At 44.7% G+C, this 24999-nt stretch overlaps 1 protein-coding gene across 1 annotated transcript; it reads left to right on the top strand.

Moving 5' to 3' along the window:
• Positions 1-802: 802 nt before the first annotated feature.
• Positions 803-22891, top strand: LOC105049674 (universal stress protein PHOS32). Its single transcript, XM_010929418.4, has 3 exons — positions 803-1753; positions 22146-22191; positions 22602-22891. The coding sequence occupies exons 1-2, from the start codon at positions 967-969 to the stop codon at positions 22151-22153; spliced, it is 795 nt and encodes a 264-aa protein (XP_010927720.1). The 5' UTR covers positions 803-966; the 3' UTR covers positions 22154-22191; positions 22602-22891.
• The last annotated feature ends 2108 nt before the right edge of the window (positions 22892-24999 follow it).

The raw sequence follows: 24999 nt of genomic DNA, 5'->3' as shown, positions 1-24999 counted from the left end.
TATCTATTTTGATACCATTTTAACAATCTAAGATTTCACTTAGAAAAGCTAGTTATTACGTACAAATACTCAAGATTTTTCGAACTAGTATCCTCGTTGGAATAAGTATCTAAATCCCGTCAATTCCCATAATAAACATCAGGATTAGCCGGGAATCAACCTTAGTGGGCCATGCTATAATATATATATCCTAGTTTATATGGATAATGGGTTGAATCTATTTTGATATGATTTATGACCATTAAAGATCTTACATAAAATATTGGTTAAAAAATATTATTTAAATTTTTTAATTCGATATAAGAAACAAGGTCTTCCTAGCATATAATCAAAATGAACTACGCATATATCTACCTAGTTGCTCATTTTATGTACATATATATCTATTAAAATCTAAAAAGATTCAATTCTTAAACTTTCCTACCTCTGGTTTTCATGTCGGTTTGGATCATCCATGGAAGAACTTCAATCTTTTGGTTTCCCTATGTGAATTTATCATTCAAAAGATCTTGCTCACACCTGTATGTTTAACAATGATAAGTCAATTAGTCGGGCTCTCGGTCACCATGTCCGAAACCCATCCAAACGCTGCTTCCTGTGCAATACAGAGCAGCCCACGGTTAGCATCCATAATATCTTGCAATGATCTAAAAAGAAGTATCCAGAAAAGGAAACAGGTAAAAAAGGAAAGGGCATTCCCGTCATTGTACGTAAACAAATTTATTCGTTCCCGACTTCCCGTGCCTTCCTCCACGTATACTGCCACCCGCGTTACGGTTACCTCATACTCTACGCACTCCCCCACCCTTTACTTTTCCCCTCCCCCAACTCCGAAAGCCATCCTAGAAACTCCTAAAACCCTCTGCCTTTCTCTCCTGTGTGTCGTTTCTCGTCAGTAGAACAAGAAAAAAGAAATCCAATTTTTCCGCAAGGAACGAAACCCTAAGAACCCTAGCTATCCGAGGCATGATCCCCCAGCAGACCCCGCTGGAATCCGACCGCCAGGCCCTGGCCACTCCGCCCGCCGCGGCCTCGCAGACCATCCAGCCTTCCTCGCCACGCCTTTTCTTCTCCTCCGCAGCCGCGGCCAGCCCCTCCGTTGGGTCCCATCGGCGGATCGCGATCGCCGTCGACCTCTCCGACGAGAGCGCCTACGCCGTGAAGTGGGCCGTCCAGAACTACCTCCGCCCCGGGGATGCCGTCATCCTCCTCCACGTCCGCCCCACCAGCGTCCTCTACGGTGCCGACTGGGGTTCCATCGACCTCTCGGTGTCTGCCGCCGCCGCGGCGTCGGAGGAGGCCGACTCCGAGGAGTCGCAGCAGAAGCTGGAGGACGACTTCGACGCCTTCACGACCACCAAGGCGCAGGACCTCGCCCAGCCGCTCGTGGAGGCGCAGATTCCCTTCAAGATCCACATCGTCAAGGACCACGACATGAAGGAGAGGCTCTGCCTCGAGGTGGAGAGGCTCGGGCTCAGCGCCGTCATCATGGGGAGCCGGGGGTTCGGGGCTTCCCGAAGGACAAGCAAGGGGAGGCTCGGGAGCGTCAGCGACTACTGCGTCCACCACTGCGTTTGCCCTGTGGTCGTCGTCCGGTACCCCGACGAGGGGGGCGGGGCCGGAGCTGGGGCAGGGAGCGTCGTCGATGGTGGTGATGCGTTGGTGGCGAAGGGCTTCGTGGAGAAGGAGGCGGAGTTGCACCCAGTGCCGGAGGAGGAGCAGGAGTACCACGATGCCTCCGATGAGCAGAAAGGTTCGGACTTATACTATCAATACATGTGCTATCTTTTTTCTTGTAGGGATGTGATCTTTAATGTTGTTTTGGAGCAGTAGCTGATAGAAAAAATATCGACTTTGATCGTTTTTCATTTTCCTGGACTGAAGATGCTCCAACTCGTGGTACATTTTAGTTCCTTGTTCTTGCTTTGTTATATGTTTATAATACCTGTGTTGCATAGGAAAAAGAATAGAGGTTGGCAGGACTTGCTCCAGTGTTGACTTATTCAAATACTCACTCGCCATACCTTAATTTTCAATTTCTTCATTATATTTTGGTTTAATGGACAGGGAAGGAGCTGCAAGGGAAAGAGATTTTGGTTTAGGGTGTGGTAGTGGACTATAATGGTTTCTGGTTACGGATGAGACTGTCTTACTGTATTAAATAGTTTGATCTGTGGTTAGATTACTGTTTTTTTCTCTTGCTGTCTGTGATTTTATGTGAGCTGACTAACTGCTGCATTACTTTGAGGTCATAATTTTCCTTCCTTCTTGGGATTTCTGGAGATCAATTTACAAAGTCCCCCTTATCATCTGCATCCTTTCAGTTCAGAGATATTGTGATTTCTTGTAACTATATTTTATAAGTAACAAGTATATACCATCTCTGGTGGTTTGTCTGCTCTGTAATGTGAAGCATAATCCAAGAGACTCCAAAAACTTCTTTATATTGCCAGCAGACTGTGTGGTGCGAACTTGTTCATGAATTGCTGTTGTATTCTTCCATGCCCAAATAACTTAGGGGTTCTATTGATTTGCAAAAAATTGTTCTGGAATTCCATTTCTTCTGAGTGGTGCATGGTATGCTTAAATAATTCATTTTGCAAGTGTAAGTTTTATGATTATGTCTTCACTTCTCTTATTTTCTGGTGATGTTGCATCACTTTGCATCTGTTGTAAGTTTCATGTTTTTACCTGTCCTGCTTATTGTCCATATTTACTAATGTGTCCTTGTCAATTTTTAGTAATGTGTTGCTCGAGCCCTTTGAGTTCTTTATTTGTATATTAATTTTTTTTCCTTCCACACTTGCAATAGATTTTCTAAACTTCCATGCTGGTTGATGAGGATCTGGTTACCTACAAGACTTTTGCCACACCTATATGTTTAAAAATCAAAACTACCATTGCAGATAAATCCAAGTAACACTTGTTGTCTATATTTTTTTACTAATATTTTTTGACTTAAATTTTAATATAGGTATGTATGTATGTATGTAGGTATGTATGTATGTATGCATGTATAAGTTACATATTTTGAAGATATCACAAATGCAATGCACTATGTAGCATAAAGTAAATTTGAATTGATTGGCATTCCATTATCATAAGAATTTTATAATCTTTCAATGCTTTGTTTATGTGTAAAATAGTTTCTATTATATGTTCATGATTGGAAGTCAGGGATCCACAATAAGGATTTACGTGTAACTTGCACTGCCTATGCTAGTCATATTTTGGCATGGTCTAGTACCATACCATGCAATGCTTGTACTATATCAATTGATATAATATATAATGCACTATTTAATAATGTTGAGGTTTCCTAATGGTATCATTTTCTACAACTACACAACAAATTTACAAAACATAAAAACGTATATATGGTGGATATTACTTCAATTCTCAGATGGGTCATTTTCTCTCAGCGAATGGACAATCACCATTCCCTCAAAAAAAAAAAAAGGACAATCACCTTAAAGGGTGTTTGATATGGGGTGATCATCCCAACATCAAGGGTGATGTGGGTGGAGGTGATAAGATTACTATGTTTGGTTGCACAATGGTGATCCTACATGGTAGTAATCCTCCACTCAAATCACCGTCCAATCCAGTGATGAAAAATTTATCCTTGAGGTTGGGTATCCAAGATCACTCCAAGAAAGCGATCTTGAGTTGAAATTTGGGGATAAAAGTACCCCTCAGTTAAGCTGAAGAAATTGATATAAAAATACATAATATATTATTATCAATACTATATATATTATATTATACTGATATTACATATATTGTATTTATGATGTATATTCTTAATCATATTATTATTCAATTATAATTTGAAATTGTAATAGAAATATATTATTATACTTTTTATTTATATTATGAAATTATTGAATATATTACTTCTATTTCTCTTATTTTCCTAATCAATACAAATATCAGTACTGAAATAATAATATATTATAAGTATAAATGAAAATATTAATCCTATAATGACAATTAATATATTTTTATAAGATTAATAAATATATTTTTATGAAATATATTAATAATAAATATACTAATAATTTATTATAATATATTTTAGATGATTAATACGTGTATTTTATGGAATATATCGGGGGTAGTTTTGGTATTATATGGTCAATGATCCTAGATTTTCATAAAGTACCAAATAGGTTACTTGTGGATTCTCGGGGATCTCTAATCATCGGAACATAGAATGCCAAACGCAATGATCTTCAATCATTGGGGATCGGATTATCCTGGGATAAAGATCATCAGTGATTGAAGATCACCTTGGTAATCCCATTTGGGTTACCAAACTCCACCTTAGAGAATTCAGTTGGGAGTTTGGGGGGGGGACATAATAGAGCAAGGAGGATTGAGGAGAAGGCTTGGTGCTAAGCCTACTTGTGAGCTTGGGAAAGCAAATAGAGAGTGATCTTGTATCCCTCAAATTAAATGTACGTGAGAAGACTGTGATTTAGTCTTATTTTGTGTTGGAATTTGTGACTTAAATGTAATGTTCTAAACATTGCTTTGGTCCCCTAGGTAGCTGCCTAGGCTTTTGCCTTGTTGTTTCTACGTCATGTTTGAGCACTGAGAATAAGAGTGATTTTTGGAGTGGTTTATAATGTTGCGAAATCACTAGTTCTAATTGATTATTACACTTCATTTGTGTGTTATGCTTCAAATTCTGGATCAGAATATCTTTTCTGATTTCACTTTATATTTATTATTTAGATTTGTTATCTTGGGCTGTATTACTCTTTGGGCAGTATCCTGCAATCTTTGAAAACACCGATCATATTGTATCTTAACTCAGGGATTGATTTTGATTTGAATGGTATTTTGTTTTTAGGATTATGGCCATGAAATTATGCTAATGACCAGAGCCCTTAATGCGATACCTTTCAGCAGCTATTTTGTCTGAAAATGCTAGATTTTTTGTACCATTGATGACAGATACATCATCATCCGAGCTTTTTAAAAGCATTTTTATTGACCTGTGAATCTTGACACATGTAGATGTCCTCCATTTTTCTTACGAGTTTAATTTGACCCATGGCGCATGAACTTTAATAAATATTCTTTTTAGGTATCTCCCGTCCAAACAATGATAATGTTTTGGTCAATTACTGTGTTTTATTGACCAATGAGCACCTGCTCTACAGAAACTTATTTTTAATGCTTAAGCAATAATTTTTTGATGGCTTTTGTTCATTTAGATTTTCTGAAAAACAATTAAGTTGTTGTTTGTTTTAATTTAGATTTTTATAAATCCAGCAAACTAGATTAGGTCTCTTAGATGTGGACTATACATGTATTATATACCTTAAGATGAAACCATATAAGGTACTTGTTGGTGCAAAAATCTGCTTGCGCCGGAGAAGCTGGAGTCGAGGGAGTCGCGGTCGCCGCCGGGACCTGCAAAAGAAGTCTAAACCGGAGGTGGGGTTGCTCCGGCAAGACCCTCCGACGCTCAAGTCAGTTCTCTGCCTCAACAAGAATGGAGTGCTCGAACGGAAATTTTAGCAGAGTTTTTAGGTAAAAATGAGAGCTTATCGAATAACGTATCTGGGGTTCCCCTTTTATAGACGGAGGGGGCGACAAATTGATAGCGACGCCTGTAACCGTCTGATAGTGGGCCGCCCAGAGTCAGGAGAAATTTATTGCGGAGGGTAGTGGAGTGGAATCGTGGCTATCGCCGTGGCTTGCCACGTGGAGTCAGTTACGGGAGTGGAGCGGCGTCCACTGTCGTGACTTGTCAGGGAGTGGTAGAATCGCACAGGATCCACCGCAGGGAGTGGAGTAGTATCGTGGCCGTTAATACGGTCTGACAGGGAGTGATGGAGCTGCGTAGGGTCCGCCGCAGGGAGTGGAGTAGTGTTGTGGCCGTTACTGTGGCCCGCCAGGGGGTCCGACTTGTCGGCCGAAGTTCGGTTGGAGTCGGTAGCGAGATCCGGTACCCGTAGGAGTTTGGGCGAAGTCTACTTACAGTTGGGGTTGTGGGCGGAGTCCGGCTCCCGTAGGAGTCCGGACGAAGTCTTCCCGCAATTAAAATCAAAGGCGAAGTCCGGCTCCCGTAGGAGTCCGGACAAGGCTTACTGGCAGTTGAAGTTGAGGACAGAGCCCAGCTCCCGTAGAAGTCCGGGCGGAGTCTACTTGCGGTCGAAGTCGTAGGCGGAGTCCGGCTCCCGTAGGAGTCCGGGCGGAGTTTTCCTGCAATTAAAATCAAAGGCGAAGTCCGGCTCCCGTAGGAGTCCGGACAAGGCTTACTGGCAGTTGAAGTTGAGGACGGAGCCCGGCTCCCGTAGAAGTCCGGGCGGAGTCTACTTGCGGTCGAAGTCGTAGGCGGAGTCCGGCTCCCGTAGGAGTCCGGGCGGAGTCTTCCTGCAATTAAAATCAAAGGCGAAGTCCGGCTCCCGTAGGAGTCCGGACAAGGCTTACTGGCAGTTGAAGTTGAGGACGGAGCCCGGCTCCCGTAGAAGTCCGGGCGGAGTCTATTTGCGGTCGAAGTCGTAGGCGGAGTCCGGCTCCCGTAGGAGTCCGGGCGGAGTCTTCCTGCAATTAAAATTAAAGGCGAAGTCCGGCTCCCGTAGGAGTCCGGACAAGGCTTACTGGCAGTTGAAGTTGAGGACGGAGCCCGGCTCCCGTAGAAGTCCGGGCGGAGTCTACTTGCAGTCGAAGTCGTAGGCGGAGTCCGGCTCCCGTAGGAGTCCGGGCGGAGTCTTCCTGCAATTAAAATCAAAGGCGAAGTCCGGCTCCCGTAGGAGTCCGGACAAGGCTTACTGGCAGTTGAAGTTGAGGACGGAGCCCGGCTCCCGTAGAAGTCCGGACGGAGTCTACTTGCGGTCGAAGTCGTAGGCGGAGTCCGGCTCCCGTAGGAGTCCGGGCGGAGTCTTCCTGCAATTAAAATCAAAGGCGAAGTCCGGCTCCCGTAGGAGTCCGGACAAGGCTTACTGGCAGTTGAAGTTGAGGACGGAGCCCGGCTCCCGTAGAAGTCCGGGCGGAGTCTACTTGCGGTCGAAGTCGTAGGTGGAGTCCGGCTCCCGTAGGAGTCCGGGCGGAGTCTTCCTGCAATTAAAATCAAAGGCGAAGTCCGGCTCCCGTAGAAGTCCGGACAAGGCTTACTGGCAGTTGAAGTTGAGGACGGAGCCCGGCTCCCGTAGAAGTCTGGGCGGAGTGATGGGAGTTCACCAACGGTAGTCGAAAGTCGGAAGAGGCTTGTGAGGGTCAATTCCGCCAAGAACTTCGGTCGAGGGTATCTCATACCCAACATCAGTCCCCCCACTTTCAAGTTTGAATTTCGAATGAAGGAAGTTTAGAGAGGTTGTCGCAGCCGAAGTTCCCCTTCTGACGTCTCGGCGCAACCGCCCTCGGATATGTCAGCATTTAACGCGCGCATGCCAGAGCCCTTTTTCCGATTAGGGTGATCCGAAAAGTCTTTTCAGAACTCCCATCGAGATGCGATCCCAAGCGTCGCGCCGTGGAAATTTGCGAACAGTCAATCCTCGATAGCAGCGAGTGGGACACGTGGTAAGCACCGGTTGGTCTAGGGATATCCGCCACTATAATTGCGCTGAGATCCGCTGCCTATTTAAACCCCCTACCCTTCCTTCGGGGCTTTACTCCGCCTAAAAGACGACATCTTTCTTTCGTCTGAGAGCCTGGCTACTCAGCCACTCCCTCGGTACCCCTGCCAACTCAGAGCGTCTTCCGCACCGGTCTTTGCCGTCTCTCTGCCGTCCTCAGCCCCCCGATTTCTCTCTAGGGGGTAACCCCGCCAGGTCCTCCACCCCCGAGGCCATCCTCAAGAGGATGCCTAGGGCTTGGAGGAAGGCAAGGAGGAGAACAGCGGTCTGCGAGTTCTCCAGTCATCGAGCGTCCACTGAAGGTCCCTGTCGCTTCAAAAGGGGTTTGAGGAAGAATTCCTTCAACAACAGGGGTTTAATGACGGAGACCGCCGGTAAAGGCGTTCTGCCTGAGAATTTCGGAGTAGCAAGACGGGGTGACACCGGTCAGGAGAGCAGAGCTGTCGTCGCAAGCTGTGGCGGGATCCTTGATGTCGTCGGTGCCGAGGGACCAGAAGCGGTCGGCGTCGACGGTGGGGCAGCAAAACTTGTTGCGGGGACGGTGGAAGTAGCGCATGCCGACCTTGCCGGAACACTTTGGACGGTGGTTGTCACGGAGCATTTGGTGATAGCGCATATCTCTGGCACCGTCGCTGCCTCCAGGGTGACTCCGGTTCTTCTTGAAACAGGTCTTCGTCGCCGCTGCCGTCGCCCTGATTGCCCCCTGGAATCTATCCCATCCTTTTCCCCCCGGGGTTGGGATTTCGGAGGTGGAGCGAAACAAGACGGGGCAAGAGCCGATAGGTCTGCTACACGCACTGGAAAACGCGGCCGGGAAGGACAGGAACGGGAAGAGAAGTTTGCAGCTTGAAGCGGCCTCCGGGGTATCCTTTCCAAGCCGTATTTCGAGCCTTGTAATAATGTATTCTTTCTGGCCCTCCGGGTCTTGTAACGTACATCTTGTTAGTTGAAGAATGAGAGGGAGATTTTGTTACCTCGTGAATTGCTGTCCGCCGAACTTCCTTCCCTCTCTCATCTTCTTTTTTCTCTTTTTCTTCTTTTTCTCTTCTTTTTTTTTTTTTTTTTTTTGACGTCGTCCTTAGGTCACCGATAGCTCTTTTATTTGTGTTGAATTGTCGTTTGTCGAGCTCCTTTTCGGTTTTTGCGTCGCTCGAAGATACTCGATTGCCATCATATCGATCCATCCTTTCCGCCAGCGGCCGCGGACTCGCCTGGGGGCCATTCGGGCTTGGTGTCCCCCTTCAGGGCTTGAGCTCGAAGGTCTGAGCTTCTGTCACCCCGAGGAAGTTGTCCTACCTTGGATTTGCGTAGAAAGCTTTCTTGAAAGCTGGGATTCCTGATGAGGGCCCCAATCCTTGCCGCGACAGGGTTCTCCGCACCTTGGGCGCTGTTTATTTTCCAATCGTCGCTGATGTGGCCCATCGCCTTCCTTTTTCTTTTTCGCCTGAAATTTTTCCTCTGCTTTCAGCGAGGCTACGGGAGTTCGGTTCCCGTAGGTGAAGTCGGGGCGAAGTTCGGCTCCCGTGGGAGTCCGGACGAAGATTACCAGCCGTTAAAGTTGGTGACGGAGCCCGGCCCCCGTAGGGGTCTGGGCGGAGTGGAGTCCCCCCTGTGATTGGAATTGCGGACGGAGCCCGGCTCCCGTAGGAGTCTGGGTGGCGTCTTCCTGCAGTTAAAGTAAGGCGCGAAGTCCGGCTCCCGTAGGAGTCCGGACGGGGTTTATCACTAGTCGAAGTTGGTGACGGAGCCCGGCTCTCGTAGGAGTCCGGGCGGAACTTACCATCGGTTGAAGTTGGTGACGGAGCCCGGCTCTCGTAGGAGTCCGGGCAGAGTCCTCCTTGCAGTAGAAGTCGCGGGCGGAGCCCGGCTCCCGTAGGAGTCCGGACCTTCGATTTTGCTCAAGCTAGGGCGAGGTTTTTCTCCCGTCCTTAGCAGGGCTGTGGGGGCGCATGTGGGCGTTGCAGGACCTCTCCCCCCATCCGGTCTGAATGGAACCGGGCCTTTCGACTTTGCTCAAGTTAGGGCGAGGTTTTCCTCCTGTCCCTAACAGGGCTGTGGGGACGCATATGGGCGTTGCAGGGCCTCTCCCCCCATCCGGTCTAAATGGAATTGGGCCTTCGACTTTGCTCAAGTTAGGGCGAGGTTTTCCTCCTATCCCTAACAGGGCTGTGGGGGCGCATATGGGTGTTGCAGGGCCTCTCCCCCCATCCGGTCTAAATGGAACCGAGCCTTCGACTTTGCTCAAGTTAGGGCGAGATTTTCCTCCTGTCCCTAACAGGGCTGTGGGGGCGCATATGGGCGTTGCAGGGCCTCTCCCCCTATCCGGTCTAAATGGAACCGGGCCTTCGACTTTGCTCAAGTTAGGGCGAGGTTTTCCTCCTGTCCCTAACAGGGCTGTGGGGGCGCATATGGACGTTGCAAGGCCTCTCCCCCCATCCGGTCTAAATGGAACCGGGCCTTCGACTTTGCTCAAGTTAGGGCGAGGTTTTCCTCCTGTCCCTAACAGGGCTGTGGGGGCGCATGTGGGCGTTGCAGGGCCTCTCCCCCCATCCGGTCTAAATGGAACCGGGCCTTCGACTTTGTCGGGACGAGGTTTTCCTTTAGTTTGTTTGAATTGTCCAAAGACATACAGGTATGCAACTTTTGATTAAAATGAAGTTATTGGTAGTACATCCGTAAGTTTTCCGAGCTCCATGATCGTGGGAGGTCGGCTCCTCCGAGTTCCTTAAGATAATAAGCTCCGGGCCGGACTACTTCTTTGACTTCATACGGTCCTTCCCAGTTCGGGGCGAGTTTCCCCCGATCCTGAGGTTGCGAGACAGCGGCTCGTCGAAGCACTAGATCTCCTGCTCTAAAGGTTTTGTTCTTGACCCGGGTGTTGTAATATCGAGCGACTTTCTGTCTGTAGGCTGTCATTCGAACCTGAGCTATCTCCCGTCTTTCTTCCAGCAGGTCGAGATTGGCTCTAAGACTTTGCGAATTTTGGTGTTCGTCGAATGCCACGACTCGTGCCGACGGGAGTTTAAGCTCGATTGGGATGATGGCTTCCGTACCGAAGGCTAAAGCAAAGGGGGTCTCCCCCGTAGGTAGTCTCTGGGTAGTTCGATACGCCCACAACACATGATAAAGTTTGTCCGTCCAAGTTCTCTTCGCTTTTTCGAGCCTCGTCTTAATCCCCTGCAAAAGGGTTCGATTAGTTACCTCAGCTTCGCCATTCGCCTGGGGATGGGCTACTGATGTGAAGTTGTGGGAGATGTTCAGATCTTCACAGAATTCGGCGAATTTTGCTCCCGCGAATTGCCGTCCATTATCAGTGATTAGGGTTCTAGGCAGACCGAACCTACACACGATCGACTTCCAGACGAAATCTTGCACTTTTGCTTCTGTGATTTTCGCTAGTGGTTCGGCTTCAACCCATTTGGTGAAGTAGTCGATCGCTACAAGGAGGAACTTCCTTTGCCCAGATGCCAGGGGAAAGGGGCCGAGAATGTCCATCCCCCATTGTGCAAAAGGCCATGGGGCACTCAAGGGTGTGAGCTCGGTGGCGGGCTGTCTCTGGATGTTGGCGTATCTCTGGCATCGATCACACTTTTTGACATATTCAATCGAATCATGATGCATTGTTGGCCAGTAATATCCCTGGCGGAGCAACTTGTGGGATAAAGATCTAGCCCCCAAATGGTTTCCGCAAATTCCTTCATGTACTTCCCACAAGGCATAGTCAGCTTCCGAGGGTCGGAGACATTTTAAGAGGGGCAAGGAGTATGATCTCTTGTACAACTTGCCCTCATAAAGGATGTACCGGGAGGCCTGATTTCGGAGCTTCCGGGTTTCTTTCGCATCCTGGGGGAGAACTCCATCTCTGAGATAGATTATCAGTGGGTCGACTCAGCTGGGCTCGTGGTCAATCTCCATCACGGGCCGCGATTCTTCTGTATTCGGATGCTTTAGAACTTCAAAGAGAACGCCTTGGGGCAATTCGGCCGGAGCCGACGTCGCCAGCTTGGAGAGAAGGTCAGCCCTGGTATTTTCCAACCTTGGAATCTGTCTAATGTTGAAGCTGCTAAAGGCGGGAGTGAGCTCCTTTACCTTCTCAAGGTATTTGGCCATACTGTCTTCCCGCGCTTCGTAACTCCCGCTGACTTGTCCCACCACTAGTTGAGAGTCACTGTGCACCCGGAGCTGACCTATTCCCAGCTCTTTGACGATCCTTAGTCCTGCGATCAGAGCTTCGTATTCCGCTCCATTGTTTGTTGCGGGAAACTCGAAACGCAGAGCGTATTCCGCTATGACTCCCTCCGGACTGACCAAAATCAGGCCTGCACCTGCGCCCGACATGTTGGAAGATCCGTCCACATAGAGGGCCCAAAAGCGATCAGAGGGATCGGCCTCTTCTTCGGGGGAGTTCGGTTGGGACTTCAGGTCGTCAACTTTGCTTTGTTCAGGTTCAGCTTCCTCTGGGATGGTACACTCTATTATGAAATCTGCCAGTATTTGGGCTTTCACCGCTGGCCTGGGTCGATAGTTGATGTCGAATTCCGTGAGCTCGATCGCCCATTTTGCCATCCTCCCGGAGGTGTCCGCCTGGTGCAAAACCGCCTTGATCGGTTGATTGGTGAGTAGCGTCACGGTGTGCCCTTGAAAGTAGGGTCGGAGCCTTCGGGCTGCGATCAATAAGGCGTAAGTCAGTTTTTCTAATTTGGTGTACCTGGTCTCGGCGTCCCTCAACGCGCGGCTAACGTAGTAGACTGGCCGCTGGACTTTCGCTTCCTCTTTGACAAGAACGGCCGTGAGGGCCATGGGAGAGACCGCCAGGTATAAAAATAGCTCCTCCCCGGGTTCAGGCTTTGCTAACAGCGGGGGCGAGCTAAGGTAGCCCCTCAATTCTTCGAATGCCTGTTGGCACTCGGAGGTCCAACAGAAGTTCTTCGGTTGCTTGAGGGTTTGAAAGAAAGGCAAGCATCGTTCGGCCGACCTTGCGACGAAGCGATTAAGGGCCGCTATCCTCCCCGTGAGGCGCTGAACCTCTTTTATCGACTTTGGGGCGGCCATCTCCTGGATGGCGCGAATTTTCTCTGGATTGGCCTCGATCCCGCGCCCTGATACCATGAAGCCCAGGAACTTTCCTGAGGTTACTCCGAAAGCGCATTTAGTTGGGTTCAGCTTCATTCTATATTTTCGGAGAGCGTCGAAGGTCTCCTCGAGGTCGGCAACATGATCTCTGGAAGACTTGCTTTTTACGAGTATATCGTCCACGTAGACCTCCATATTACGACCGATCTGCTCTTTGAAGATTTTGTTCACCAACCGTTGGTAGGTTGCACCCGCATTCTTGAGGCCGAAAGGCATGACCCTGTAACAGTAAAGGCCACGATTAGTGATGAAGGCTGTCTTTTCTTCGTCTTCCGGCGTCATTCTAATTTGATTATAGCCGGAGAACGCGTCCATGAAGGTGAAGAGCTCGTGGCCCGAGGTCGCGTCCACCAATTGATCGATTCTGGGAAGGGGGTAGCTGTCCTTCGGACAGGCCTTATTCAGCTTTTTGAAGTCTATGCACATCCTCCACTTGCCGTTTGCTTTTTTGACCAGGACAACGTTGGAAATCCAATCGGGATAATTGACTTCCTTAATGAATCCGGCTTTAAGGAGCTTATCCACTTCCTCGGCTATCGCCTTCTGCCTCTCCGGAGCGTGACTCCGGATTCTTTCTTTCGTCGGTCGATGCTTTGGATCGACGGCTAGATGATGCTTCATGACCTCCATGTCAATCCCTGGCATGTCTGCTGGAATCCAAGCGAAAACGTCCGTATTCCTTCGCAGAAAATCAATGAGACGCGTCCGCACCTCCTCCCCTAGGTTGGAGCCGATCATCGCTACATGCTCCGCGTTCCCATCATTCAAAGGGATTGGTACCAGATCTTCGATTGGGGTGCCCCTTTTTTCGGCGAGGTCATCACGAGCATCCAGTCCATCGACGGGACAGGGGTCGGATTGATCGCTTCTTTGCAAGGCTATATTGTAGCAGTGTCTGGCCAGGGCTTGGTCTCCCCGGACGTCTCCGATCCCCTGGCTGGTGGGGAACTTCAACTTCAAATGGTAGGTCGATACGACGGCTCAGAGAGCGTTGAGGCCGGGTCGGTCGAGGATTGCATTGTAGGCTGATGGCGCCTTCACCACCAAGAAATTCACCAGGGCCCTGGATTGTCTTGGATATTGACCTGCGGCCACAGTCAAAGTTATTATTCCTTCCGTCGGAACGGCGTCGCCGGTAAACCCTACCAAAGGGGAGCTAATCGGCCGCAGATGGCTGTCAAGGGTGGACATTCTTGAAAAGGCGTCGTAGAACAAGATGTCGGCCGAACTTCCATTGTCGACAAGAACGCGACGGACGTCGTAGTTTGCTATATTCAAGGAAACTACGACCGCGTCGTTACGAGGGAATTGGACTCCCTGAGTATCTTCTTCGGTAAAGGTTATGGGCTCTTCAGTCTTTTGCCGCTTGGGGGATACAGCCGGTATGTCGGTCATTTTTTGCCGGGATCCTCCCGAGATGGTGTTGGTGGAGTCCGTTGGAGGCCGATCGCCCGGCCATTCCATGTCGGCGGCCATAGCCAGAGGATGCGAGGCCTGGGAAACCAGAGGCGAGACCGGGGTCCGAGATATGGCTGCGGAGGCCGTGGGTAGCTGCGCGGATGCTTCGCGAGAAGGCATCAGGCGAGGATCCAGTGGGGGAAAGGAGTAGGCGCCGGAGAAGATGACCGGAGGCGGCTCCGTTGAGCGCTCCTTTAAGAACAAGGATACTGCGAAGACACAGGCCGTCCTTCTAACGCCAATCCTGTTGGTGCAAAAATCCGCTTGCGTCGGAGAAGCTGGAGTCGAGGGAGTCGCGGTCGCCGCCGGGACCTGCAAAAGAAGTCTAAACCGGAGGTGGGGTTGCTCCGGCAAGACCCTCCGACGCTCAAGTCAGTTCTCTGCCTCAACAAGAATGGAGTGTTCGAACGAAAATTTTAGCATAATTTTTAGGTAAAAATGAGAGCTTATTGAATAACGTATCTGGGGTTCCCCTTTTATAGACGGAGGGGGTGACAAATTGATAGCGACGCTTGTAACCGTCTGATAGTGGGCCGCCCAGAGTCAGGAGGAATTTATTGCGGAGGGTAGTGGAGTGGGATCGTGGCTATCGCCGTGGCTTGCCACGTAGAGTCAGTTACGGGAGTGGAGCAGCGTCCGCTGTCGTGACTTGTCAGGGAGTGGTAGAATCGCACAGGATCCACCGCAGGGAGTGGAGTAGTATCGTGGCCGTTAATACGGTCTGACAGGGAGTGATGGAGCTGCGTAGGGTCCGCCGCAGGGAGTGGAGCAGTGTTGTGGCCGTTACTGTGGCCCGCCAGGGGGTCCAGACTTGTCGGCCGAAGTTCGGTTGGAGTCGGTAGTGAGGTCCGGTACCCGTAGGAGTTTGGGCGAAGTCTACTTACAGTTGGGGTTGTGGGCGGAGTCCGGCTCCCGTAGGAGTCCGGACGAAGTCTTCCTGCAATTAAAATCAAAGGCGAAGTCCGGCTCCCGTAGGAGTCCGGACAAGGCTTACTGGCAGTTGAAGTTGAGGACAGAGCCCGGCTCCCGTAGAAGTCCGGGCGGAGTCTACTTGCGGTTGAAGTCGTAGGCGGAGTCCGGCTCCCGTAGGAGTCCGGGCGGAGTCTTCCTGCAATTAAAATCAAAGGCGAAGTCCGGCTCCTGTAGGAGTCCGGACAAGGCTTACTGGCAGTTGAAGTTGAGGACGGAGCCCGGCTCCCGTAGAAGTCCGGACGGAGTCTACTTGCGGTCGAAGTCGTAGGCGGAGTCCGGCTCCCGTAGGAGTCCGGGCGGAGTCTTCCTGCAATTAAAATCAAAGACGAAGTCCGGCTCCCGTAGGAGTCCGGACAAGGCTTACTGGCAGTTGAAGTTGAGGACGGAGCCCGGCTCCCGTAAAAGTCCGGGCGGAGTCTACTTGCGGTCGAAGTCGTAGGCGGAGTCCGGCTCCCGTAGGAGTCCGGGCGGAGTCTTCCTGCAATTAAAATCAAAAGCGAAGTCCGGCTCCCGTAGGAGTCCGGACAAGGCTTACTGGCAGTTGAAGTTGAGGACGGAGCCCGGCTCCCGTAGAAGTCCGGGCGGAGTCTACTTGCGGTCGAAGTCGTAGGCGGAGTCCGGCTCCCGTAGGAGTCCGGGCGGAGTCTTCCTGCAATTAAAATCAAAGGCGAAGTCCGGCTCCCGTAGGAGTCCGGACAAGGCTTACTGGCAGTTGAAGTTGAGGACGGAGCCCGACTCCCGTAGAAGTCCGGGCGGAGTCTACTTGCGGTCGAAGTCGTAGGCGGAGTCCGGCTCCCGTAGGAGTCCGGGCGGAGTCTTCCTGCAATTAAAATCAAAGGCGAAGTCCGGCTCCCGTAGGAGTCCGGACAAGGCTTACTGGCAGTCGAAGTCGTAGGCGGAGCCCGGCTCCCGTAGGAGTCCGGGCGGAGTCTACTTGCAGTCGAAGTCGTAGGCGGAGTCCGGCTCCCATAGGAGTCCGGGCGGAGTCTTCCTGCAATTAAAATCAAAGGCGAAGTCCGGCTTCCGTAGGAGTCCGGACAAGGCTTACTGGCAGTTGAAGTTGAGGACGGAGCCCGGCTCCCGTAGAAGTCCGGGCGGAGTCTACTTGCGGTCGAAGTCGTAGGCGGAGTCCGGCTCCCGTAGGAGTCCGGGCGGAGTCTTCCTGCAATTAAAATCAAAGGCGAAGTCCGGCTCCCGTAGGAGTCCGGACAAGGCTTACTGACAGTTGAAGTTGAGGACGGAGCCCGGCTCCCGTAGAAATCCGGGCAGAGTGATGGGAGTTCACCAACGGCAGTCGAAAGTCGGAAGAAGCTTGTGAGGGTCAATTCCGTCAAGAACTTCGGTCGAGGGTATCTCATACCTAACAGTACTTATTCTTACACTGGATCAGAAAAGTCTCAGAATCTAGAAAGTACAAGTAACCAGGCTTAAAATGCTCAGTTAAATGGGACTGCTCTTGATGGCTGCCAAGTAAAGGGCCTTAAAGTTCTAGTACGCAAGATTAGTGACCACTCAATTGGGAATAAGTCATCCAAGTGCTAAGTTAGTTCCTCACCTTGAGCTCATTAAGCAAACCAATTTCAGCAGGGCTTCAATATTTTATCTTTGGAGCACCCAACATGCTCCCTGTGTTAGTTTCTGAATAATCATTGCCCACTTTCATGTTTCAACCCTTTGTTATTTAGCCTAGTAGGGGCTTTAATCACATATTGAATAATGTTGTGGACTTAAATAGCTTCGCTTTGGCAGGCTTTGTATGATTAGTATTAGAACACATCCTTAGAAATATTAAATTAAAGACAATTTCAAGTTGTTGGCTTTTCTAATTGCCATATTTCTAAATCAAATAAAATCTAAACTCTAACTATGCCAATTCCACCATAAAACAAATCTTATAATCTGAAATGGGTCCAATATATGTATTTTGCAAGATAAAGCCTTTGGAGTCGGAGTTTGACACATTTGTAAGGGTTGAAAGGTTGATTGCTATTTCATTTTCTTGATGTTCGGTCTGGGACCAGTTTGAAATTTCATAGACATCCTGGGTATGTCTTTGAACTTTAACATGTGTGGAGCAGCCTAGTTGAGTTTCTTTTTTGGATTTTGGGTGGAGGAGATTACTAATATAACCCCAAAGTTTTCAAAGGCTCAAGGTGCAATAAAGCACAAGGTCCTTAGAGCCTAGGTTCAAGGCTCTAAGGCATGCGCCTTGATGAAGTGAGGCACAAAAATATAAATATAGGTATAATAATGTGAATACATGATTCTATATATTTTAACAATGGAGTATCAATTTATTAATGCAAATATGACTAAAATATACATATGAAGGACATGGCATGCCAAATATCAAAAATTGATGGATAGAGAAGAAGAAGTAGATAGGAGTTATGTGTTCTGTCCTCTCTTATGTTTCTGGACACAAAAATAGCGGCAACCACAGCCGAACAAGAAGAAGGGGAAAAGCAGCAGTGAGGAGGAGCGGCTTTGGTTACAGCCCTAGATCTACGTGTTTCTCTTAATTTGTCCATTGGAGCCCTAGATTCACTCTTTTCCCCTTTTGTCTGCCTATCTACACTTGAGATCCATCTCTCTTTTAACCCCAAAGCCCCAAAATCTTGATCAAACCCTGACTAATTGATGGCTGAGGTTAAACACAGTAAAGGCGCACTGAGTTGCTAATAAAGTGCGGTTGATTGGAATGACAAGTTGCAATAAAATTATAAAATGAGTTGTTGCTAATACTCTCACTTATAAAATTAGGAGTTGATTGGAATGACAAGTTACCAAAACATCCATCTGGAAGCACATAGCTTTTGTAAACTCAAACTATGGCCAGCCTTCAAGTTTCTCTATGTTGATCAGCATTAAGGGGCATCAAAGCTTCATTAGGTCTCTGATTGATATATACTCCATTGTAGGATAGATCTGTTCTTTGGTATTAAAACATGTGATTTCCTACTAAAAGAGAAAGCAATGAAAAGAACACATGATTTGGTAATAATCATATGAAAGAATCTGCAGGAGCCAAAAAGAATTTGCAGGAGAAATTTGGGGAAATTGTGTTCGATTGTGATATGTGACTGTATTTAAATTTCTTCAAATCAAGTTGCTGTACCCTTTTGGCATTCTTGAACCAAACCACACAACTGTAGGTAGACATCACATAAGGTCTACAACTTGCATTATTATTATTATTATTATTTTACGGGTGTTACTGTTACTTAAGATCAGTGCATGGCAGACTGTGTTTTGGCGCAGATACTTAGTTTGTTGGACATAGCATTATTTCTAAATGGTGAGGTCAAAAAGCCCAATAAAATTGAAATCTTAAGATAAAATAATAACAATAGATAGTCTGTGTTTTTGATTGCAATGAAATTCATGGAAAAGGAAAGTTATACTTTTCATGGTAAAAGAAAATTTTTCCAAAGACCTAGAACTAAGCTTTCCAAGTTAATTTTCTATGAGAACAAATGTAGAACTAATTTTTTCCAAAAGGAAGTTTTTCCAGCAGGTTTTTTTTTTTTTTTTTTTTGCATCTGAACATACCCTAAAGTTAAGAAACATTCAAATAATGATGAGTTAGTTTAGCCAAGATACTTATGATCATGCAATAAGGGCAGTCTGTTGAGCTTTGGAAGGTCAATGGGGACAATTATGTTATCTAGGATCATTAAGATATTATAGAATATGTACATGCTATTATTATGGATTTAAATACTTTTACAAGGAAAAAGGAGTTGCTCTTGCAACTTACTCGATTAGATGAAACTAAAATTTCTTTTCAGAATTATTGATGGGAAAATAGAAAGTTAAAAATAAAAAAAAATTAATTTTCTTGATTATTTATCATAGTTTGTTTCCACAATTCGGTATTTCATGTAAACATCTACTGTGGCTAATTATTTCAAGCGTTTAAATATAACTTAGAGATAAGGTTGAAATGTAATACATTCCCAATTTTTTTGTGTTGGAATGTCATATACAGCCAGGTTCATGAAGATCTTATACACCTTGTGAGCTGAATTCTTGAAGCTTGATTTACTGTACATGCTCAGAGTTGACCAGTTTTGATCAACTCAATGACTTTTGTTTGTGCACAACCATGGCCAAAACTTTGGAAGCCAAAACTGGCAACCATCTTTTTCTTTCCATCTGCATGAGTTGCCTGTGAAGAGTTATTCTGGACGTCGATGCTGCATTCTGCAAAGTTTTACCTCCATGTGCCTTTTTAGAGGATCCTCTAATTGTAATATGCACCATTTTTTGTTGAGTTAATCTTAGCCCTTCATTCAAATTTTACAAAACAGCTTGATCCACTTGTTTCTATGCTTTGTAAGATTATATGCAGCACTGTTACTCCTTTCGTTCTTTTGACATTTTATGAATTATTTACTGCTCTATGGACAAGTTACTTTGTATAGTATTGCTTAAAGTTTTTTTAAGCAAAAGTAATCAAGAAAGCATGATTATTTCCATACAATTTGGCAGGCATGCATCAGTTTAGGTATATAAATGCTCTGTTCAATACTTTCATATTTCTTTCTAAAAAAAGGATCAATTCTTACTCGCTAATAATTAAATTTAGCAAATCAATTTGCCAAAAACTTCTGTTATACTTGCTTTGTGGCTAGGGGCAGGTTGAGACTGGTTTTCATTTCTTTGACCGTGAACTCTTGCCGAGAAATGCACATTGCTGCTGCTTGTTTGATTGATTTAAGACCTTGAAGACCTTATGAAGTAACAGTTGGCTCTGTAAGGATAAACATATTGCGGTTCTTATCCTATTCTGAAGAAAACTTTCTGATAATGTGTCAACTCGGCTCTTTGGCTTATAGTTTGTGCCTCAAACATCAGTGCCTTGTTCAAATGCTCAAGCCTTTAGGTAGAAATAGCATCACTAGTGCATTATATTTCAACTGAATACTAGGTTCTAGAGGTCCTCAGCATTCGTTGATAATTCTGACCGTGTATATGGCTGCAATCAATCTTCTATTTCTACAAAGAAAGTATTATATATACCATGAAATGCTTTTCCTTTTATATTGTATAAGAACTGCCAAACACTTTAAAAAGCAGTTCCTTGTATCAAATTTTGCCTTCTCCATCTGTGGCATAGACTTGTTCCAGTTCATTGATTTAGAGTTCTCTCTGGTTTCATAAGATTAATTTCTGCAAATGGATCTTCTAGGCTTCATGGCAATGAATAGTTAAAAATCTTTACCCACTTAGGCTTGCTATCAGCTTGAGAACTCTTTAGAACTTTGAAGGATTACAACTTGATCCACATGCTGACTACATGCATGTGATCTTAGCTTTAAAGGTTAAGGTATTACTTTGAAGTTGAAGACTTAGTGGAAGTGGTCGGTTATTTTGCATGGTTTTGATGAGAGCTGGAAACCTGGTATGGGCCCTTGACCTTGCATGTGAATCACTAAACAAGTTGCTTTGACAGCTTGTGTTTTCTAGTGGTAGCAGATTGTGGTTTCTAGTAGCAGGTAAAGTGAAACGATGAGATCTATGAGTTTAGTAAATGCGAAGTATTCCGAGCCTCCCCTGCTACTCTGAGGGTGGCATCGGCATGAGAAGTTTTAATTATGAAATGAGAAAAATATATGTAAATTCTAGTGAAGGAATTACCGTGCCTTTAATTTTTCTGCAACTCTTACATTTTATGATAAGTAGTTAGAAGTCTTAGAGAAAATAGTTATTGCCATAAACTATATACCGAGCATAACCATTGTTTAGGAAACAGACATTATTTGATGTCCTGCTGTTACACAAGTTTTATTTACCATTCAAGTTGATTTGTTATGGCTGTGGGTCTTTGGGGGGCAGAAATTAGTATCCCTATAATATTGTGCTGCAACTCTTAGATTTAATAGTTAGAAGGAGGTTTTAGAGAAAATATTTCCTTGTCACTTAGATGCTGAGCTTAGGTATCTGCAAAGAACTCCTGAGATTTAATATCTATCTATCATAGAGGTTTCATTTACCCCTGGGAGTTGGTTTTTGCTATGACAATAGTTCCTATGCCCCTATGAGACATTATATAGACAGGCATTACAACTTGCTGATGCATAATATATGTCTAGAAAATTTATAAGAATGTATTATATCTTCTGATCTTCTTAAAATTATCTGGGACTTGACCTAATGGGATTCAACTAGTCATGATCTTTAATTTTCATGACACAACATACCATGCTATTCTGTATTCATTGACCTCCTGAACACATAATTGATTTACTGATACGTTTCAAAGATGAACTACTGAGAATTTCCTATCATATTACGTAACTATATGTTGTTTACTAAAGGATAATAGTATCGTAAGGACCTAGTATTATGGAGAACTCTAATGAAACAGCATCAGTGCCTAAATAATATGTTTGGTGATGAAGGGTCGTGGTTTTGAGCACCAGATCATACCAGGTGTACTCTATTATACCTGATAGGGAGCCAATACCTGGGAGATTCTCCATAAAGATTGTTGGTTCCAAAGGCTACCATATTTATACTGTACCAGTTGGCTTGTATGGGTACTGAAACCAGTACTTGAAACCTTGCTTTAAGATTTTTATGTGAGAGTTGTTCACCAATTTATTGCTATTTGCTAAATACTTATTTGTCCTCTTTCCTGTGCAGTTAGCATTATTTGCATGTGTTTCTTTTAATTATCAGTGAGATATTTGTCTTTTACATTTTGCAATTAATATTTTTTGAGGGAGGTTTGCAATTAAGATTTGGAGATATAATATATTGAAATTTCTCTATTTTTGTGATTTGACATGTTATTGGTGTTTATTTAATATTTGTAAATGTGTCATTATTTGTCAAAATCTTATAGGAGAGAGCAAATTTGGAAATGTTGCCAACATTATAAGAAGTTTTTAGCTTTCTTAGCATTAAAAGTTGCATGTTCCGTCTTTTCATGAACTTAAGCAGGTTTTAATGTCTTTTTTTTTTTTATAAACCTTTTTGCAGATATTTGATGAGCATTTGGGTTGCGGCGTGGTCCTTTTGAATCTAGGTGAGATGGCATGAACTTACGCCGTTGCACTTTTGTCGTTCACAATCTGTTCATGCTCTTTGGGGGGGGAAATCTGCATGATGGAAGTTTCTAGTTTTGTGAATTTTAGAACATGCAACCATACGTTCCCTAACTTTTACCTGTGCCACTGGTCATTTTTTAAGTGTTTAACTAAGGTATCTGGTCTTTTGACCCTGTTAACTTTTTCTTTAGGTACTTGCATTCTGGTGAAGGTGGATTCTTTTATCATTTGCATTTTCCTTAAGTTTGTGCTATGATGGTGCACTCACCTCTTTGTCCATGATTATTGGTCATCATGTTTACCCTTAGTGAGATTATTAATGCTTTAAAACAAAAATTCTTTTTTGTGTTGGTAGATCTAACTGATGAGATATTTTGTTTTCTGTCAGAGAACAAACAAGCGAGGAACCAAATGGAGATAGGGAACTAGCTCGACCCTTTTGTAGAGAGGACTCTGCCATGTATTGAACCGCTATCCCCTGTTCCACTTGCCGATTGCCTCTCGTAAACTGGATGGATGATGAGTATGGTATCATTTGAGTTGCATTCTCGTAGGTCATCCGAAGGTTTTTACTGCTTTCTTCTGTGAAATATTTATGCTAACGTTTCCCTGTTTTTACTGTTTGGTTCTCTTTTGAACATAAATTATATTTTTAGTTGATGCACCTGCTTTTTGACAGTAACGTGTATTTTTCAATTTTCTGTTCATCTTTCTTATCACCAAGTTGCCAGGAGCCTAGCAAACTCGTTATTTTCCAAGCTCTAAATATCAAGTTCCAACCTAAAGCCTGTATCAGTAAATCTCCTGAATTGAACATTTGGATGTACTATCTGTCTCAAATATGAAGGCAGGAGTGTGGCTTGTGACCACAGGTAGGAGAGATGCGTCTCACAATACAAGTTAGTAGATGTCTTTGGGTTTATGATTTTGGGGCTCTGGAGAGAGGTGGAATTGATAAATCTTAATGTAATACAAGAATAGATAATAATGAGAGAAAGAGAATATAGTTGGAATAGTCAATATTTATGCAACAACAGTTGCATTAGATGCAAAACAAATATTCTTTCGTGACCAAACTATAAGCATGGAATTTCATGATATTGATTGTGCGAGAATTTTAGGAAAATGTTTCATTTCCCGGCATGTTGCTTAATTTTTGGTATAAATTTTTTTTTTTCCGCTGATGGATTCAACCTCTGATCAAAAAGATACATCTTTATTCTATTTCATCTCTTGGATGGTTAAATGGAAGTTGGCTTCGTTGACAATACATGCCATCCAACATGCAAGGCCTTGATATGTGTGGTGGCTAGATCAAAGGCACGGTGCATGCCTCAAGTATCATCGGTCCAGGTCCGGTATCTGCAAATTAGCAGCTCTCAATGGCCTGAGTATGAGTTCATTGTTTCTACTTAAAGAGTCTTAGTGGTGTTATTCTTTTTTTTTTTTTTTTGATAAAATGGATGTATTATAACAAATTAAATATGAATAAATATATTCTTGACAATCAAAAATAAAATATTAAAAAATTAAACAAGAAGACCGGTCATAGAATGTTATAGTACTGATCTTGAATGGTCAATCACAATAGTAGTCATCTAGTCAGTTGCATTATTTGCTTCATGAAAAATATGTGAGGCGTCAAAAGTAATCAAAGATTTTAGCATTCTCTACTAGTCCTTTAATAATGGATGTCATCTATCATCTTAGAGGATTAGAAAGGTATCTAACAACCGCTGTAGGTATGCCCTACAATCAAATTTATGAAGTCTATAATTTGTGGATGGTATATATCAAATATTTTCATGCAACGCGTAATTCTAGCATGGGAACTGTAGTATCAAAAATTTAAGCACTTCCTGCTGCAATGAATGTATTGGTATTACTTCAATTAACGGAGTCAGATTCACCAATATTGTCTTGATCCTGCACGCCTCAATCAAAATTAATATTAAGAAAATAAGGTGGTGGCTTCCAATAAAAATAGTTTAATTTAGAAAGCGCGGAGACTAGATGAAGAGCCATAGATTTTCTGTTGTCAAAGATCCTGTGCTAGCAGCCAACTGAAGAAATTTAAACTCCAGTTGAAATTTTTAGGATAATCAATGTAGCACTAAGTCCTAAATTTTTGAATATATGAATATTAGGAATGGCAACAAAATTTAAGTCCGTAAATATCCGATCCGATTGTGTCGGGTAGTCAACATATGGATTGGATTTGAGTCAAATTTGAGTAAAATCCGAATGCTCAACTTTGAATTCGGATCGAGACTGAGAAGTTATGCATCCGACCTGATATTCAGTCTGAATGCGATTCAAATTATTTTAATATTTTAATATATATATATATTATATATTTTATTAATTATCATCTATTAATTATTAAATTCAAACTTATTCGTTCAATCTCTTTTTTCTTTTTTTTTTTTATTCTCTTCGTCTGCTGCACAACAAATACAAAGCATAAAACAGTAAACCAAACCCTCATCCACGATACCACATGGCTGGTCGGCCATACCCACACCACTATCCATTGTCCCGTCATCCCTTCCTCTAGTCTGAAGTGACACCGCCGTGGGTCCGTTAGCCAGCCATCAATTTATCGAAGCTTTTAAAATTAAATATTATTATTGAATATCTTGATACATTAAATTTATTTTATATTTAAATTTTATTTTTAATTAAATATAAAACTAAATATTATTGAATTAAATATTATTAAATTTTATTTATTTAAGATAATTTAAATTTTATTTTAATTAAATATGACACTAAATATCGTTGAA

Source organism: Elaeis guineensis, chromosome 2 (assembly GCF_000442705.2).
Source record: "Elaeis guineensis isolate ETL-2024a chromosome 2, EG11, whole genome shotgun sequence".
NCBI classification, from domain to species: Eukaryota; Viridiplantae; Streptophyta; class Magnoliopsida; order Arecales; family Arecaceae; genus Elaeis; species Elaeis guineensis.
This window is presented reverse-complemented; position numbering and strand designations above follow the sequence as displayed.